A 14,306-nucleotide genomic window follows, 5' to 3' on the forward strand; every position below is an offset into this window, starting at 1 on the left:
CCCAAACTTGAAAGTTTATCTGCCCGAAATCGAGAGCGGCCGCGGTGCGCGCACTGCTCCTCGGCGCGGAGCGGAGGCACCGATCGCAGGCACTCGGCGCGGGGAGCGGCTGCCGGCGCGGCCGCGAGGAAGGCGAGGGCGAGGGGAGGGGGGATTACCCCTGCGACAACAACAGCAGCCACCCCCCCTCCCACACACACACACACACAAAAAGAAACAAAAACAACAAAAAAGACTGGGAGAGGATCGATACTATTTGTTGGAGACCCAAGGACTTGCTCATCAGCACACGCGCGAGACGGCTGTCATTAACTAACAGGACACACAACTGAGCGGGGGCGGGGGGGTGAGGCGTGTCACAGAAAGTCATTACAACCTAGAGCGAGAAGGAGAAAGAAAAAAAAAAACTTCCTACCAATGGACAACAGGAAGTGACCACCACCACCACCACCGGGGAGTCTCTGCTTGGAGAAAGAAGCTGCAAGACAAAGAAGAAGGAAGGAGAGGTGAAAGACCAAACTGCCCAAGGTCTTCGGTGTGTGCGAGCGTGTGTTTTCGGGAGGAGAGAACAAAAGTCAGCCGGGAAGGGGAGAAAGGAAAAGAGCGACAGAAAAGGGGGCAGGATGGAGGAAGAGCTAAAGACAAGCATGTGAAGATCCAGGGGAAAGCGAAGAGCAGAGCAATACACACGCACACCGAGCAGAAGAAGGAGGGGAAAAAGAAGTTTCTTCTCTTCCTACGAAGAAATTATTCACACGCACACAGAAATCAGATGCCTTGTAGATCAACTTCTGGGAAAAGAGAGACCAGGAGAGAAGATCACGCAGTGATGTGAAGGGGGGGGAAGCAAGCAAGAAAAAAAAAAAAAAAAAAAAAAGAAAAAAAAAAAAAGCAAAGAGAGCAGAAGAAAAGAAACTAAGTGGTGGGAGAGAAAGAAAGCAAGCAAGCAAGAAAGGAAGGAAGGAAGGCAGGCGAAGATCGTGACCTCCCCCAACAAGTGAACCTTGCACATATGTTGTGTAAAGTGTGTGCAAAACAGAGCCCTCCTGCGTGGTGCGTGTGTGTGTCTGTGTGTGTGTGTCTGTGTGCGCGCTTTGCTGCCGCCGCGGTCGGTGCCTCTCGGAGGAGGCGCTGCTGGTGCCGGGGAGACGCATCACTTGGCGGAGCGAAGCGGCTAATTGCAGCGCCCCGTCCCTCATCTGCATATGCAGCCCGTGTCCGCTGGAGCCGGGCCAATCCGCGCTCGCCCCCAGCACCGCTAATCGCCATGCATTATTCACGGCCCTAATTACCGAGCCCCATGCGCGCTCCGCGCAGCCGCCCCAGCCCGCCGCGCGCGCACCGCGCGCACCCCGCCCGGCTGGTCCCCGCGCACGCACGCACGCACTCACTCACTCTCTCAGTTTGGTTGGTTGTTAAGCGTTGCTTTTTTCTTTCTTTCTTTCTTTTTTTTTTTTTTTTTTTTTTTTTTTTTTTTTTTTTTTGAGGTTGTCTTTTCTGTTGTTGTTTGGTTGGTTTGTTTTGCAACTCGACTTTATTTGCGAACAGTTATTTCCAGCCGTCCCCCCACCACCACCCTCGCTCGCATTTCCCCCCCCCCTTTCCACCTCCAAGTCGCTGATGCCTCTGCAAAAAGCAGAGCCAAGACGCCTCAGTTAGCAGCATGTCTCGTCGAAAGCAAGCGAAACCCCAGCATCTCAAATCGGACGAAGAGCTGCAAGCGGAGGTAGTTTCTGAGCACGGTAAGGGCTCCTAGCGTCTCTTTCTCCCTCTCTCTCTCCTTTTGTGAGTGTGTTTCTGATGGAGATAGGTGGATTTATGGTGCTGGTGATCAGGGGAGCGCAATTACTCTGCAGCGGGAGAATGGGAATTAGACCAGCTGGGGGAAGAAGCAGCGGAACTGAGAAGTTAGCAGTTTAGCCAAGTTTCTGCAGCCCACCCCCTAACTAACCAGCCCTCCCAGCAACTCCCTCCCGGCTGCCGGTCGCTTTTATTGCGGCGGGGCTCGGCGGCGGGGCTCGGGCGCTCCCTCCCTCCCTCCTCGCTGCCCGCGGCTTTGGGAAGCGGCATGAGCGGGCACCCCGGAGCACAGCCTGCTTCGTCCCCGCTTCTCCTCTCCCCCACCCCCGCTTGCCTTTTTTTTTTTTTTTTTTTTTTTTTTTTTTTTTTTTTTTTTCTCTTTTCCTCCCTCCCCCCCCGCCCGGGGCTGGCAGGAGCCATGTTCACGTTCCCCCGGCCCCTCTCCAGCAGGAAAGTTGGCCGGGGGCGGCGGCGGGGTACGCGGAGCGGCAGCGCGACGGCGGGCGCGCCCGCCCGCGGAGCGGCCCCGGGAGGCGGGCGAGGCTCCGGGCAGCGCCGGGCGGGGGGAGCCGGAGAGGCTGGGGGCGCTTTCCCGCCCCCCGTTTGGCCCCGCGGCGCCGCTTTGGTGCAGCCCGTGCCGGGCCGGGGGTGCGGGGCTGCGGCGCCGGCGGAGGGCGATTTTCTCGCCCATCCATCCGCCATTCCTCCTGCCCACACGCACCCTCGGCTTCGCTGCGTCCGGGCTGCTCGGGAGCAAGTGTCCAAAGCTGGAAGGGTTTGGGCTGTAATTACTCTTTCCACCTTGCTGCATTTTATTTATTTATTTATTTATTTTTGAGAAGAGGTTGCAGGTTCCTTTTCTTTCTTAGCAGTCCTTTCCATCACCATGTGCAAAGGCATGCCACAGCCCATCCTCACTTTTCCTGGGCTAAGTTGAGAGCCTCCACTTCAAAGTTTTTCTTTTCGTCTTTGCATACAGCTCGCCTGCTTTCTTGGTTACTTGCACAACCAAGTGGGAGCCCCTCTGTCTTCTGCTTTTTGCCTAGGCCCCTTGCTCATCTCTTTCACCCCCCTCCACACACCCCCGGAAAAAAAAAGGGGGGGGGGGAATCATTCTACTCCTCTAAAACTGTGACTTCTAAGTTGCATCTATCTGGAAGGCAGGAAAGTTGAAGCCCGAGGAGGATTTTGACTATTGTATCCGAACTTCACAACCTTGAAGCTTAAAGCAGCATGAATCCACTTCATCAGGTTAAAACATCTGTCAGATTGGCAAATCTTTAAGCGAGCACTACCCACCGCCACCACCTCCTTCCCAGGGTGTTTGGGGAGCGGGGGAGTAAGTCCGCGCTGTCCAGGGAAGGTAGAAAGGGGGCCACTGCCGCCGCTTCTGGAAAAACCTACCCACTTGGGTACTGACGATAACAGGCACCGAGAGAAATGCTCCCTTCTGTCACAGCTGAAGACCAAAACGATGCATTTTTAAATTTTAATTTTCTTAGGAAACAATAGTAGCTTTAAAATAGTGCAGGCAAGCAGATGAGAATTATTATTTCAATATGTAAACAAGATTAGTTAAGCACCATCTCCGCTGGGGTGGGTTCTAGGTTTAAGAATTTATCACTAGTATTATAAACTTTTAAATGTTGAGAATCCATTTCAACATAGAAAAATAAAACCGGGCTACTTCATTATGATACTCCTGGTGAGTTAATAAATTGAAAAAAAAATTGTTAAACTACGTTTTTATTTTGTTTTGTGAATCTTATCTATGTAGCCATGTCACCCGAGATTAGAACAAGAGATATGCTAAAAAGAAACGCTTGCATATGGTGGGTAGATTAAGGACAAAGAATCTTTTTGTCATGGAAATGTTTTTTTTTCCCCCTTTTTTGGGGGGTTTTGTTTTGTTTACTTCATCACATAGAATTTCTCACACTTGGTTTGTTTTGTATTGCCCTCAATGACTACATGATCAAATGAATGGATTTATTTCTGCCGAATGAGAAAGACAGTCTTTCCATCAAAAGGACTACATTGCATCCCAGTGAGGAATTTTAAAGCGTTATTATTGTGGTCCCTGAATAGCACAAAATCGGCTTTCACAGCAGCCCTAAAATGCAACAATGTAAATACTTTTCAGCCTTAGAAGGCTGTTATCAAAATGTGCTATGTTTTCTTTTATTAAAACATATTTTAATCAATAGAGTGAAACCCTTCATAGTTAACAATTAACAAGCTAAGGTGGTGCTGGTTTTTCACTTTCATTTGAGAAATGTGAACAAGGTGGACACAGTATACGCGGGTGGAAGGATATCTAGTGCACATTAGTGTATTGTAAATCATTTACATGTTATATTATGAAGCCTAATGAATTGCTACACCAAAAGCTATTTTAAAGGCCAAATAAAATGAGTGCTCCAGATCTTTAGAATTAAAACACTTCTTGTCAAGTCAGGCTTTTTCATTTCTATTCACAGCTGTAATCAAGATATTGCTACAGTTCCTGAGCATATTTTGCAACAGGCCAAAAATAGTTTGTACAGTACAGAATAGACAGGAGCCTATTTGTAGTATTTAAAAAGCAAACTGTTTACGCAGTATTATTTCATATATGTAGCCTTTTCATTAATTTGGCTATGTTTCTCCACAATGATGCAAGTTACTGTTAACACAAGATTGAAACTTATTATTTATTTAATGAAATCCTGCTCAATACCACCTCAAAATGCGTCTTATTAAGTGAGGCGTTTTAAGCAGAGTGTCCCATAAGTACAGGGCAGTAGCAAAAAGAAGCCTAGCAGTGTGGGGAACAGAGTGGAAGGTAAACATCAGGCCACTTTTTTTAAGTTGGCTGCTCTCACCATAACTTTAGTGGTAAGGCTACTACAGAAGTTTTCCAGTCACCAGAAATAATTTTGTAGCTAGCTTGAACTGCAACATAGTACATATGCATTCTACCAGGGCAACGTCATGATGGTGAGAAACTGTTTGAAATCTGAAAATAATTGACAATGTCATTAACTAAAAATTTACAGTGAAAATCGTTTAAAATTATTTGTTGTAAGTGAAATGCTAAAATATTTTTAACAATTTCTAAAAGAAGTGTTAACGAGCAGCTAGTGATGATATATTACTTTAATTGCACTATAGAAAAGTGAACAAAAGATGCCTATTCAAAAAACACTTTGAAGTTACTGAATTAAAAGCTATGAGGGAAATAATTTAAGAATAGCAGCAGAAGGATTCAAGTGACTGCCTGTAGAATATAATAATCTCAGTTTCTCAGTAAATGTAAAAGCACTGTAATATCTGGAATTGCACTTCTAGCACGCTTTTGTAATTCAACAGATTACAAGTAAATCAGAATTGTGATGATCTCCTAAAGCAATATAAGCCAATAGATACTATGCAGATAACTTTGATCGATTCACTGTATTAGACTAAGGATAATACAGAAATAACTGGGAGACCCCAGTTTTTTGTTTGGGGTTTTTCTTTCTCTCTCTCTCCCCCCCCCCCCCCCCCCCCCAAATAGGCGTAATTAAAGGTGGTGGTTTTTTTGTAATGCTGAAAAGTGGATCTTAATGTACAACTAAAGTTCTGGAAAGGGTAATGACAATGCTTTTGACTTTTTAATGCTAAGTTACTGGCAAGGATGTATCATTGTTTCATGTGAGGTGAAAGGGATAGCTTATAGGCAACTATATAGTGACAGTTTCCTAATACGTTTTTTTGCAATCATTTTTCTAAATACTGGCCTGAGGCTTTTTACTTTTTTTTTTTTTTATTCTTGCAGTGTGTACAGTGTTGTCTGAACTAATTCTTTTTAATATTGATAAACTGAAATTACACCATGTAGTTTGAACAGGTAGTAACTGCACTCCATATTCTTTTGGAATTACATACCCAGATACACATGCTGCACTACAGAAATGACACAGTTTGCTATGGAGCAACTAGCTTCATATGAGTGTTCACTGTGCCTATGTGTGTGTATATATATATGGTGAACACACATTTTTGAAGGACATTCCTTTATGCAAAAATACAGATTATGCCACATCCTTTACACATTACTGTCCTTAGAACTTGTAAAGTCATAAGCAGCTATCAGTAAACATAAATCTTGCCTGCATTTTGCAAATGTTTGCTCTGAGGCAACAATAACAAAGATGGCTTTTTGATTTCAAAAATAACGGCCCAAGAAGTATTGCTATAAATTGGCCCTGTGATAAGAAAAGGTTATTGAAACTTGATATAAATATTTCAGGAGTTGCTGTCCAGACTTAACATTCAAATGCTAATGTCTGTATTTGCCTCATTTTTTTCAGATTCTTACAATTTTGATCAGTGTTAGCAATAGAAAAATCTTAGGATCGATAAGGAAACTGCAACAATCAGCCAATTTGCTAGGTATGTGTAATGATGAAAGTAGCCCAAAATGGGTCAGATTTTTATCTAGGCTGCTAATCTAGAGGAAGTTTTGCCACCTCCTGAAACAGACACTGAGGCTATTTTTTGGAGTGGGAGGGAAGAAATTACAGAAGGCATTAGTCTAAATTCTGTGTAATTAAGCTAGTAATATGCAGATGTTTAGCTGTTGAAAATTACTTGCGCTTGCCTAAAAAAAGAGGAAAAGGTACAATTTGAGAAATGAGTGGGCATTAAAGAAAAAGATTAAAAATAAATTTGAGCATTATACCATTTCTGAAAAATAGTTTGAGTCATGGGAAGATTTCCTGGGTATTTTTCCTTCGTTTGATTTGTTGACTGCCAAGTCAGGACAGGCATATCTGTTGACTATCCATCAGTCAGGACGTGAGTCAATCAGGTTTGCTGATAGTAGAACAGATTTGGTATGACTTTAAAATAGCTAAGTACTGACATGTTTTACAAACTAATGCATGCAAAAATCCTTTCTTTTATAATATTATATTTGTAACATGACAGTGATTTGCTGTAACATTTTCAGAGGAAGCTTGAGTAAATCTAGTTCTAGTAGTATGTTTTTATTAAATAGTACATTTCAAGAAAAAGGGCCAAAATCCTGTTTCCTTTACCTTCTTCAAATTTCCCACTAAATGTATTGGAAGTTTTCCATTAATAAAAAGGGAATTGGGCCAAAATATACTTTTAGGAGCCGATTCAGTTGCAGTGCTGTTGGAGATGGAGCCCATCCCCTGCTACGGGGGAAAACGCCTGAAAAACCAGCGGAGCCGGCCAAATCGTTGCCTGAAAGCTTGACAGGAAAACCGAGCGGCGCGCGTTTTGGGAAACGTGTTTGTTTTGAGTAGAGAAGTGAGAAGAGAGTGGGCTGAAGAGGGGGCCTCTTCCAGTCCCCTCTCGCCGCAGGGACGGCGCGCGCGAGCGGCGGTCGCTCCTTGGCACGCTCCGTCTTCCAGAAAGCCTTTCTGAAGCTCTTGCCTGTCGTCTTCCCTAACGCAGGGTTTTGGGGGGTCTCGCTCTTCCTTTTTTTTTTTTTTTTTTTTTCCCCCTCCCTTCTTTTGAGTTCTCCGTTTCCCGCAAAGTCAGCCCCCTCTCTGGCTGACGGCGAAGCCGAGCGACGGTGGCGGGGCGGGCGAAGGCCGCCGGCAGGTCCCCGCGGCGGGAGGCGCGCGGGGCCAAGGTGGGCTCGCGCGGCGGTGGCGGCCGGCGGCGCGCGAGGCCCCGGGGCTCCCCGAGGGTGGGTAGTTAGAAGTGCTTTGACAAGCCTTGCTGATTTAACCTTTGCCTGCTTTGCCCTGCCAGGGGTGGCCGCTAGATGTCAAGCTCATAATACAATTAGTACATCTGTGCAGTTGACCTTGGCAGCCCGGCTTACCGCTGTTCTCTGAAGTGTTAACACTGAATTCGAGTGTTAACTCGAGATTCCCCGCGAGTTTGCTGCATGCCCTAGAGCTTGCCGCGCGCCTGGCCCGGCCCGTCTCCGGCGGCACCGGGGCTCACTGCGGCCCTTCGGGAGGGGGTGGGAGAAGGTCCCTTTCTGTGAAGCCCCCTCCCATCTGGAGCGGCCTGATTAACCCTGCGGGTGCCGCGGTCGTCTCCTTCCAGTTGTTATCGAAGGCGGCTTCTCGTCCCGTGTTTCAGCAGACCTGCTTGGTGATTTATTTTATTTCACTTATTTTTATTTATTTCTTTGGGGGGTGGGTTTTGTTGATGTGCCGAGTGCTGGCTCTTCGCCCGAGTTTCGCGGGGCAGCGCAGTGCTGCAGGTGCAGCAGGTGGCCAGAAGCGCCCAGCCCAGCCGCCTCCGGTTTGCTGTCTGGGACCCTCTTGCACACCAGTGATTTCCACCTCCTCCCCGAGAAGAACAGCTTTTTCATTGACTTTTCAGCAACCGCAAGGTCGGTCCCGAAGCGCCTGGCAGATGCAGGATTGGGCCGTCACGCTGGGTTCCCTTACGTCGATCCTCTGAGCCCACGTGCGTCCCTATTTCCAAGGGTGTTTGGAGAGCGGCCGGCTTTATTCTGCAGGGCTGAAATCACTTAGTAAAAGGTGTGCTTAAGTGTATACTTCCCAAAATAGCAAAGCTGTGTGGAACCTAGTGCTCTGTTTATGTCTCTTCCAAATCGGCTGTTAGAAGTACCGACCTTGAATTTTAGGATTCCCAATAAAACTCAGCGTGCTTCACAAAAACTTACGTTTCCACAAACTTGAGCGTGTTTGTGCACAAATCTTGCGTGCCTCGAGGCAAAGGTATACGTGCCCTAGCAGCCAGCAGAAGAGCTGTTTGCAGCACTTTGGGAAACGTAACGCACAGCTTATCTAATACGGTGTCTTGTGCAAATACCCCAAATGGTTTGTGAACGTTGCATCTGCTCCACATCTGCGTACGTGTATAAAGGCAGCGGTGTCTGGGATAACTAGTGCTTCACCGCGCAGATTAGAAACTGCAAATGTTTTAACCAGAGGACATTTAGCGACTGTGCCACAGGTGGCTGTTACTTAACAAATTCTGAGATTTAGGCTACTGAACAGATCAAACCAAGTGTGCCAGGTCAGTCCAAGTTTTTGCATAGCAAGAGTGCCCTCCACTGTTCAAATCCATATTAACAGCTTTTGTGGTCTGAGAAAAAGGACAGAAAATTTTTCTATTGAGTCTGGAATTTCTTCTACATTGTTAAACACAGTAGGGGTCTCTATTTGTCTCCTCCTGTTTCACAGCTTGGGCTCAGTATGTGATAATTCATCTTTCTTTATGGGATTCAAAGCTATCATAAAGAGTTAAAAAGAATTAATTTGCAAGAAAATAAACGTGTTCTAACAATTTAAGAAAACTTTCTTTAAAAGCTCTGTCAATTATAAGCGATGATGAAGCTAAGGAAAGAGTAACACTGTTCTTCTCAAGGATCAATGCATTGTTATAAGTCTACTGTTTCAAAATGAAGATAATTTGGAAAACAAATTTATGCTTAGTTTCTATATTATTCTTTATTTTATCTAAGTTGCTCCAGGGGAAAAATAAGTTTGTGTATTCTGATGAAAAATAGCACATAATTGTCTTGAATCTGTGTGCTATGCTCCAAGTTTTATTTATAATACTGCTTGTTTAAGTACACAAGAAATGCTATGAGCTGCACTTCAAAATGATTATTAGATTTGAGTGCAAGAGGCTTTTACATCTGTCCTCATAGTTAGCAGACATTTTATCTTTGGCTGATGATAACAAATGCAGTTTTTCTCTGAAGCTGCTTCTCAGTTCATATGTTGCTTCTCCGTGAAGAATTGATGTTTCTTTTCCTTCTTGAAAGAAATTCCTATTTCAGAAAATACTAATTCATTCTGGATTATGCAGGTCAGAAGGACTGAAATCGAGTTAGAAATTATAATCTGGAGTTGGAAATTATAAAAATAATTTTCCGTGCTTTCGTTTGTACTATTGCATGTGATCGAAGAAGAAGTGTGAGGAAAATATTTTTTACTGACACGTCTATTGGATTTCTTTGCAAATAACTTCTTTGGTTTGAATACTTCAGGAAGGTATTAGCAGTCTGAATTAGATTAAAGCCTAGAAAATGTTGAGTCTCTTACCTGCATTTATCTAAGTCACTTAGGAACCATGTGTGTTTTGAGGCTTATGTGACACTGGCAGAGTAACAAAACATAACAAAATACAGAATAGTCAGAGAACATTATTTCAGACTGTAAGACAGCTTGCTTAATATAGTTGAAAAGGTGCTTTACAGGTTATTTACATGTAAAACTAGAAGTGATTTAATTTAAGACAAAACAAAAAGAACATAGAGCAAAGATGAAACATGAGTCAGTTTTGGCTTCTTCCACACTATAAACAGTTGGTCCTGAGAAAGGTGGCATTTAATAAACAATATACGTTTTAGCAGTTAGCCTGACTAGAATGTAATGTTTAATTAAGGTCTCTTTCACAGAAGTAAATAGCAGCATTTCTGAAGGCTCTATTCATTATATTTCTCCTTGCATGTCATGCAAAAGACTTTCCTCTCGCACAGAGGAGAAGAAAATACGCTTGCAGTAAAAAGGCAGCACTAGTAAAACCATATTTACAAATCCTGGGTGTAGGTAGTCGGCAGCTGTGGCAATTTTATTTTTTAACTTAACAGGTTTCCTAACGGAAACTGAAGGGATAGCTGCACCCCACTCTCTTTCCTGCGACTGCGAGAAGGAGGGTTCCCGCTGCCTTCCACGTAGGGATGCCTCCCTCCAGATCAACGGCGCTTGGTGGCCACGCTTAGCGGCACGGGCAAAGCAAAATCCCCCCCAACCCCAATGCCTTGTAGCTCCCGTGTCGAGTCAGCAGGGCATCTGCGCAGCTTGAGGTATCACAGTCCCAAAGTCACTTTCTCAAAAGACCTCAGTTTGGATTTTTGTAGGCTAATTCTAGGGCCAGACCCCACTGATGGAAACTGGTTAACTGGTTGAAGTCCGCTGGAGCTGCCACTGCTGTGCGGGTTTCCGCCTACTTGGGATCTGGCCCGGAGTAGCTTTTGAGAGATGGTGGCTGCAATTTTTCACCTGTTTTCATAGGGTAATCTTTATGCGCTGTAATTCATCTTGCATCCCATAGCAGCTTCAGATTTCTCTGTTAGCTGTTAGACTGCTAATGAGGGGGAGGAAAAAAAAAAAAAAGAGGAGAGGTTATTAGTGGCTGAGATCCTGACTGCTTGACAAAACTCCCATTCAACATCTTTTGTGTAAGTAAGAACTACAAAATTCAGCCCATGTCTATAAGATTAAGCAACTCCTCGATTAATTCCCTAGAACTCCTTGAAAATCTTACTGTAGCACATCCTCATTGCAATAAGCAAAATGATTTTAAATTTTTGCTGAAGAGAAACAAAATGATGAAATCCTTCATCACTTAGTGGATGTAATCACTTTGTAGAATGTGAGAAAATTAAAGCAAGCTGTAAAATATAAGCAAAAATACTACACTTTTCTGTAGAAAACATAAGCTGAAACTAAAAAACAACTTTTGACTTAACATTTTAACAGCTTTAAAAATGTTTTAATAATCTGGAGTTGTGGTAAAATCTTGGTACAGCTTTTTGTCATTCGTAAAGTGCTAGAATTTAACAACAAAAAGATCATTTAGCATGGACCAGAGGCATCTGCTTTTAAGCTTTATTCTCTGACATGAATGAGGGCTTGCACTTCAAAAACAACAATATGGTATGCTGCTTCATGGCTTCATATTAATAGCTACTAACGAAGGGGATCTTAAAAACCTAATCTGTGAAATATTGAAGCAAACTGCATTTCCCCAACTACTTTTTTTTTTTTTTTTTTTAAGTATTTATCAGCATTTTAAGTATTGGGGGGGGGGGGGGTAGAGGGGGCTAATCAGCATTTTTAGTGGCTTGCTTCTCTCGCCCTTCCCAAGAGTGCTTGTTTGGGGCCAAAATAACCAAAACTGTTGGTTGCATGACCTGCTCTTACTCTTTCGATGCTGTTGATTTCCGTGGTGTGAAGGTTACTCATCTGATGAGTCTGGATTGTTGGATGGGGCCTGTAGTCTGCAGTTGTGTAAAGCATCCCTGTGGTCCCAGGGAGCGCTGCACAGCGAAGGAATTGTCATCCGAGGCAAAGCAGCGCTTCCTGCGGTGTAACCTGTCACCTGCTTGCTTACCAATACAGAAAAGTGAAGCTTTGAGAGAGATTAACTTGTCTGACTTCATAAGAAACACCCAAATAACTTACCCTAATTCAAAAATGTTTGTTAGGTTCTCAGTGTGTTTACTTTGAAGTTGTTCTGGAGGGAAAAAACATCAATATTGTTTCTAAAAATATTTTAGAAGACAGTCTTTGATTATTTCAAGGGAGATAATGAGATGGATATACTTGGATTTGTCGTTTGAAGAGTATTGTCAGTATTTTTAGGGCCTGGCAGTTGGGAAAAGGAGGAATACAGGGTGGTGTTGAGAAAACAGAGCTGTAGGTCCCCTGTTAGTCTGGGTGCAAGCCTGGTCTCACTGAAATTGCTTGCAACTAGCCCTTGGTTTCAGTGGGAACTGAGCTGAGCACTGATCACCTGAGAAATACCTGTACTGCTTTATACCATTTGTACCTATTCACTTGACAAGTTATATATCAAATGTAAAATGCCGCTTTGTTGAACTTGTGCATTAATACATTAGACTGGTTATTATCTCAAAAAACTGAAGAGGTCTGTACTGCTGTCTCCTGGCAGTGTGCACCAGCAGAGGTTTGAGCCGGAAGCTCATGTACTGTACGTACCGCTTACGGCATGCAGAAACCGTGAGGCTGTCTTCTAATGTGGCAAATAATACCTGTTTTGAAAGCAGATCGTACATTTTTCACATTGGCCTTGGCACTTACTGTGCCTGAAATAATTAGCTTCTAGGGGTTTGAGCTGCCCATTGTAGCCCAGAGGACTGCCATGCTGGAGCAGCTCTGTGGCCAGGATCCATCCGGAGTTACTTCAACCTTTTGCACCAGGTTTGTTTAGAGGGAGCTCCCCTAAAACCAAAGAACAGCCATCTAGAGAGTAAAAGCTACAGGAATTGTGCAGTGTGGGGCTTCTTTTAGAGGCAGTTCTCCTTTGCTAGCACACTAAAATAACAATGATTGCCGGCAGCCCTTACTCAGCCCACGAAGCTTTGGACGTAAGCCTTGGAGAAACGTGCTAGTGAAAGCCTTGCGTGGGATGGGCTCCCGCAGGGACTGTGCTAGCGACCAGTGAACTTAGTAGGCTCTGAATAAGGACCAGAGGATCAGGCTCCCGGATGGTAAAAATGTAAATCTGTAATGTAAATAAAGCTTTGTTTGAGTTGTCTTAGTTCAGTGAGACTCTGGAGAGAGGCAAGAGGTTGGGTGCCTCGGTGGTGTGCGCTCTGCGTGCTTTCACATCGCTAAAGCTAAAAGCACTTTCTGAAAATGCTGTAGGAGAGGCTGCTAAAGTTACTTGCTTTGGATTTTCCAACTTGCATTTTAGAAGATGCAGGTGGCCAGTAATACTTCTGCTGTTTTTCTGCACTGAATCACGTTATCTTTTGTGATGTTTTTGTAGCATGGTGTCGCGGTTACACTTGCACAGAATCATTACTGCAAGGATTAGCCTAGTATTGTCTAGCAACAGCTGTATATTATAGATCTTAAACGGTGTAGCAGCTTCAATACTTTGTGCAGAAATTCTAAATAATATTAGTCTGGTTTTAATTACATTCTATCCCCACCACCACAACCAAAAAGGAAGGACAGAACCCAGCAATATTCAAAGAGTTTTTTCTTCTTAGCTATTAGGTAGAGTAGATTTTTTTTTTGTAAATATTTTAAATCAGGAAAAAGCATTCTGTAATAATTTCTCAATAGAAAAGGCATGTCTATTTTATAGGTAGGCTACTTAAACTATGCATTTTTAAAGTAGCATTTATATATATATATATATATATATATATATAAAAATATATAGCCAACTAAACAGTTTTTTGAAGCTGTAGTGTTAGTATATTGCAAAATCATAAGTTTGAGGTGCCCTAGAAGGCTAGGAAATAGTATTCAGGGCACAGATTTATCACCTTTATCAGACAAAACTCCCTGCTGAAATCTGTAGGGAGTTTTACCTCAGCAAAGACTGAAAGAACTGACATGCAATTTTGTCAAAAGCAATTTTATAGGTAATGTTCTGTTAAAATCTCTTTTATAAAAGTAACTAGAATACATCTCAAGAGTTCAATTTTCCTTTTATTTTCTATGACTTTCTCTTTTTCCCTAACTATTTATGTTTTTAATTACTGCATTTCTTGGCTTTTTTTTTAAGCATTCTATAATGTTGCTGGGTATATTCATAGCTAAGTGGATGTTTATACCAAACATAGGATATTGAGGGTATTGGCCTAATCCTGCTCCATCAAAGTTGATGGAAGTTTTGCTATTCATTTTAGTAGAAACAGGATTGGATACTTTATTTGCTTATTATGCCTATCTTCAATACGAATCAGCTATGTCTTTGCTTCTAGCTATATTCAACCTCATTACAGATACATATTACATTCCTTACTTTGATGG

At 43.4% G+C, this 14,306-nt stretch overlaps 1 protein-coding gene across 1 annotated transcript in view; it reads left to right on the plus strand.

Annotated features, from left to right (window-relative positions):
- The first annotated feature begins 1,663 nt into the window (after positions 1-1,663).
- SALL3 (spalt like transcription factor 3) overlaps positions 1,664-14,306 on the plus strand; it is a 19,460-nt gene continuing 6,817 nt past the window's right edge. Inside the window, exon 1 of the mRNA XM_062568016.1 lies at positions 1,664-1,742. Within this exon, the coding sequence (XP_062424000.1) occupies positions 1,664-1,742 (79 nt within the window). The remainder of the gene's footprint in view (positions 1,743-14,306) is intronic.

The sequence above is a fragment of the Rhea pennata genome, chromosome 2 (genome assembly GCF_028389875.1).
Source record: "Rhea pennata isolate bPtePen1 chromosome 2, bPtePen1.pri, whole genome shotgun sequence".
Classification (NCBI taxonomy): domain Eukaryota; kingdom Metazoa; phylum Chordata; class Aves; order Rheiformes; family Rheidae; genus Rhea; species Rhea pennata.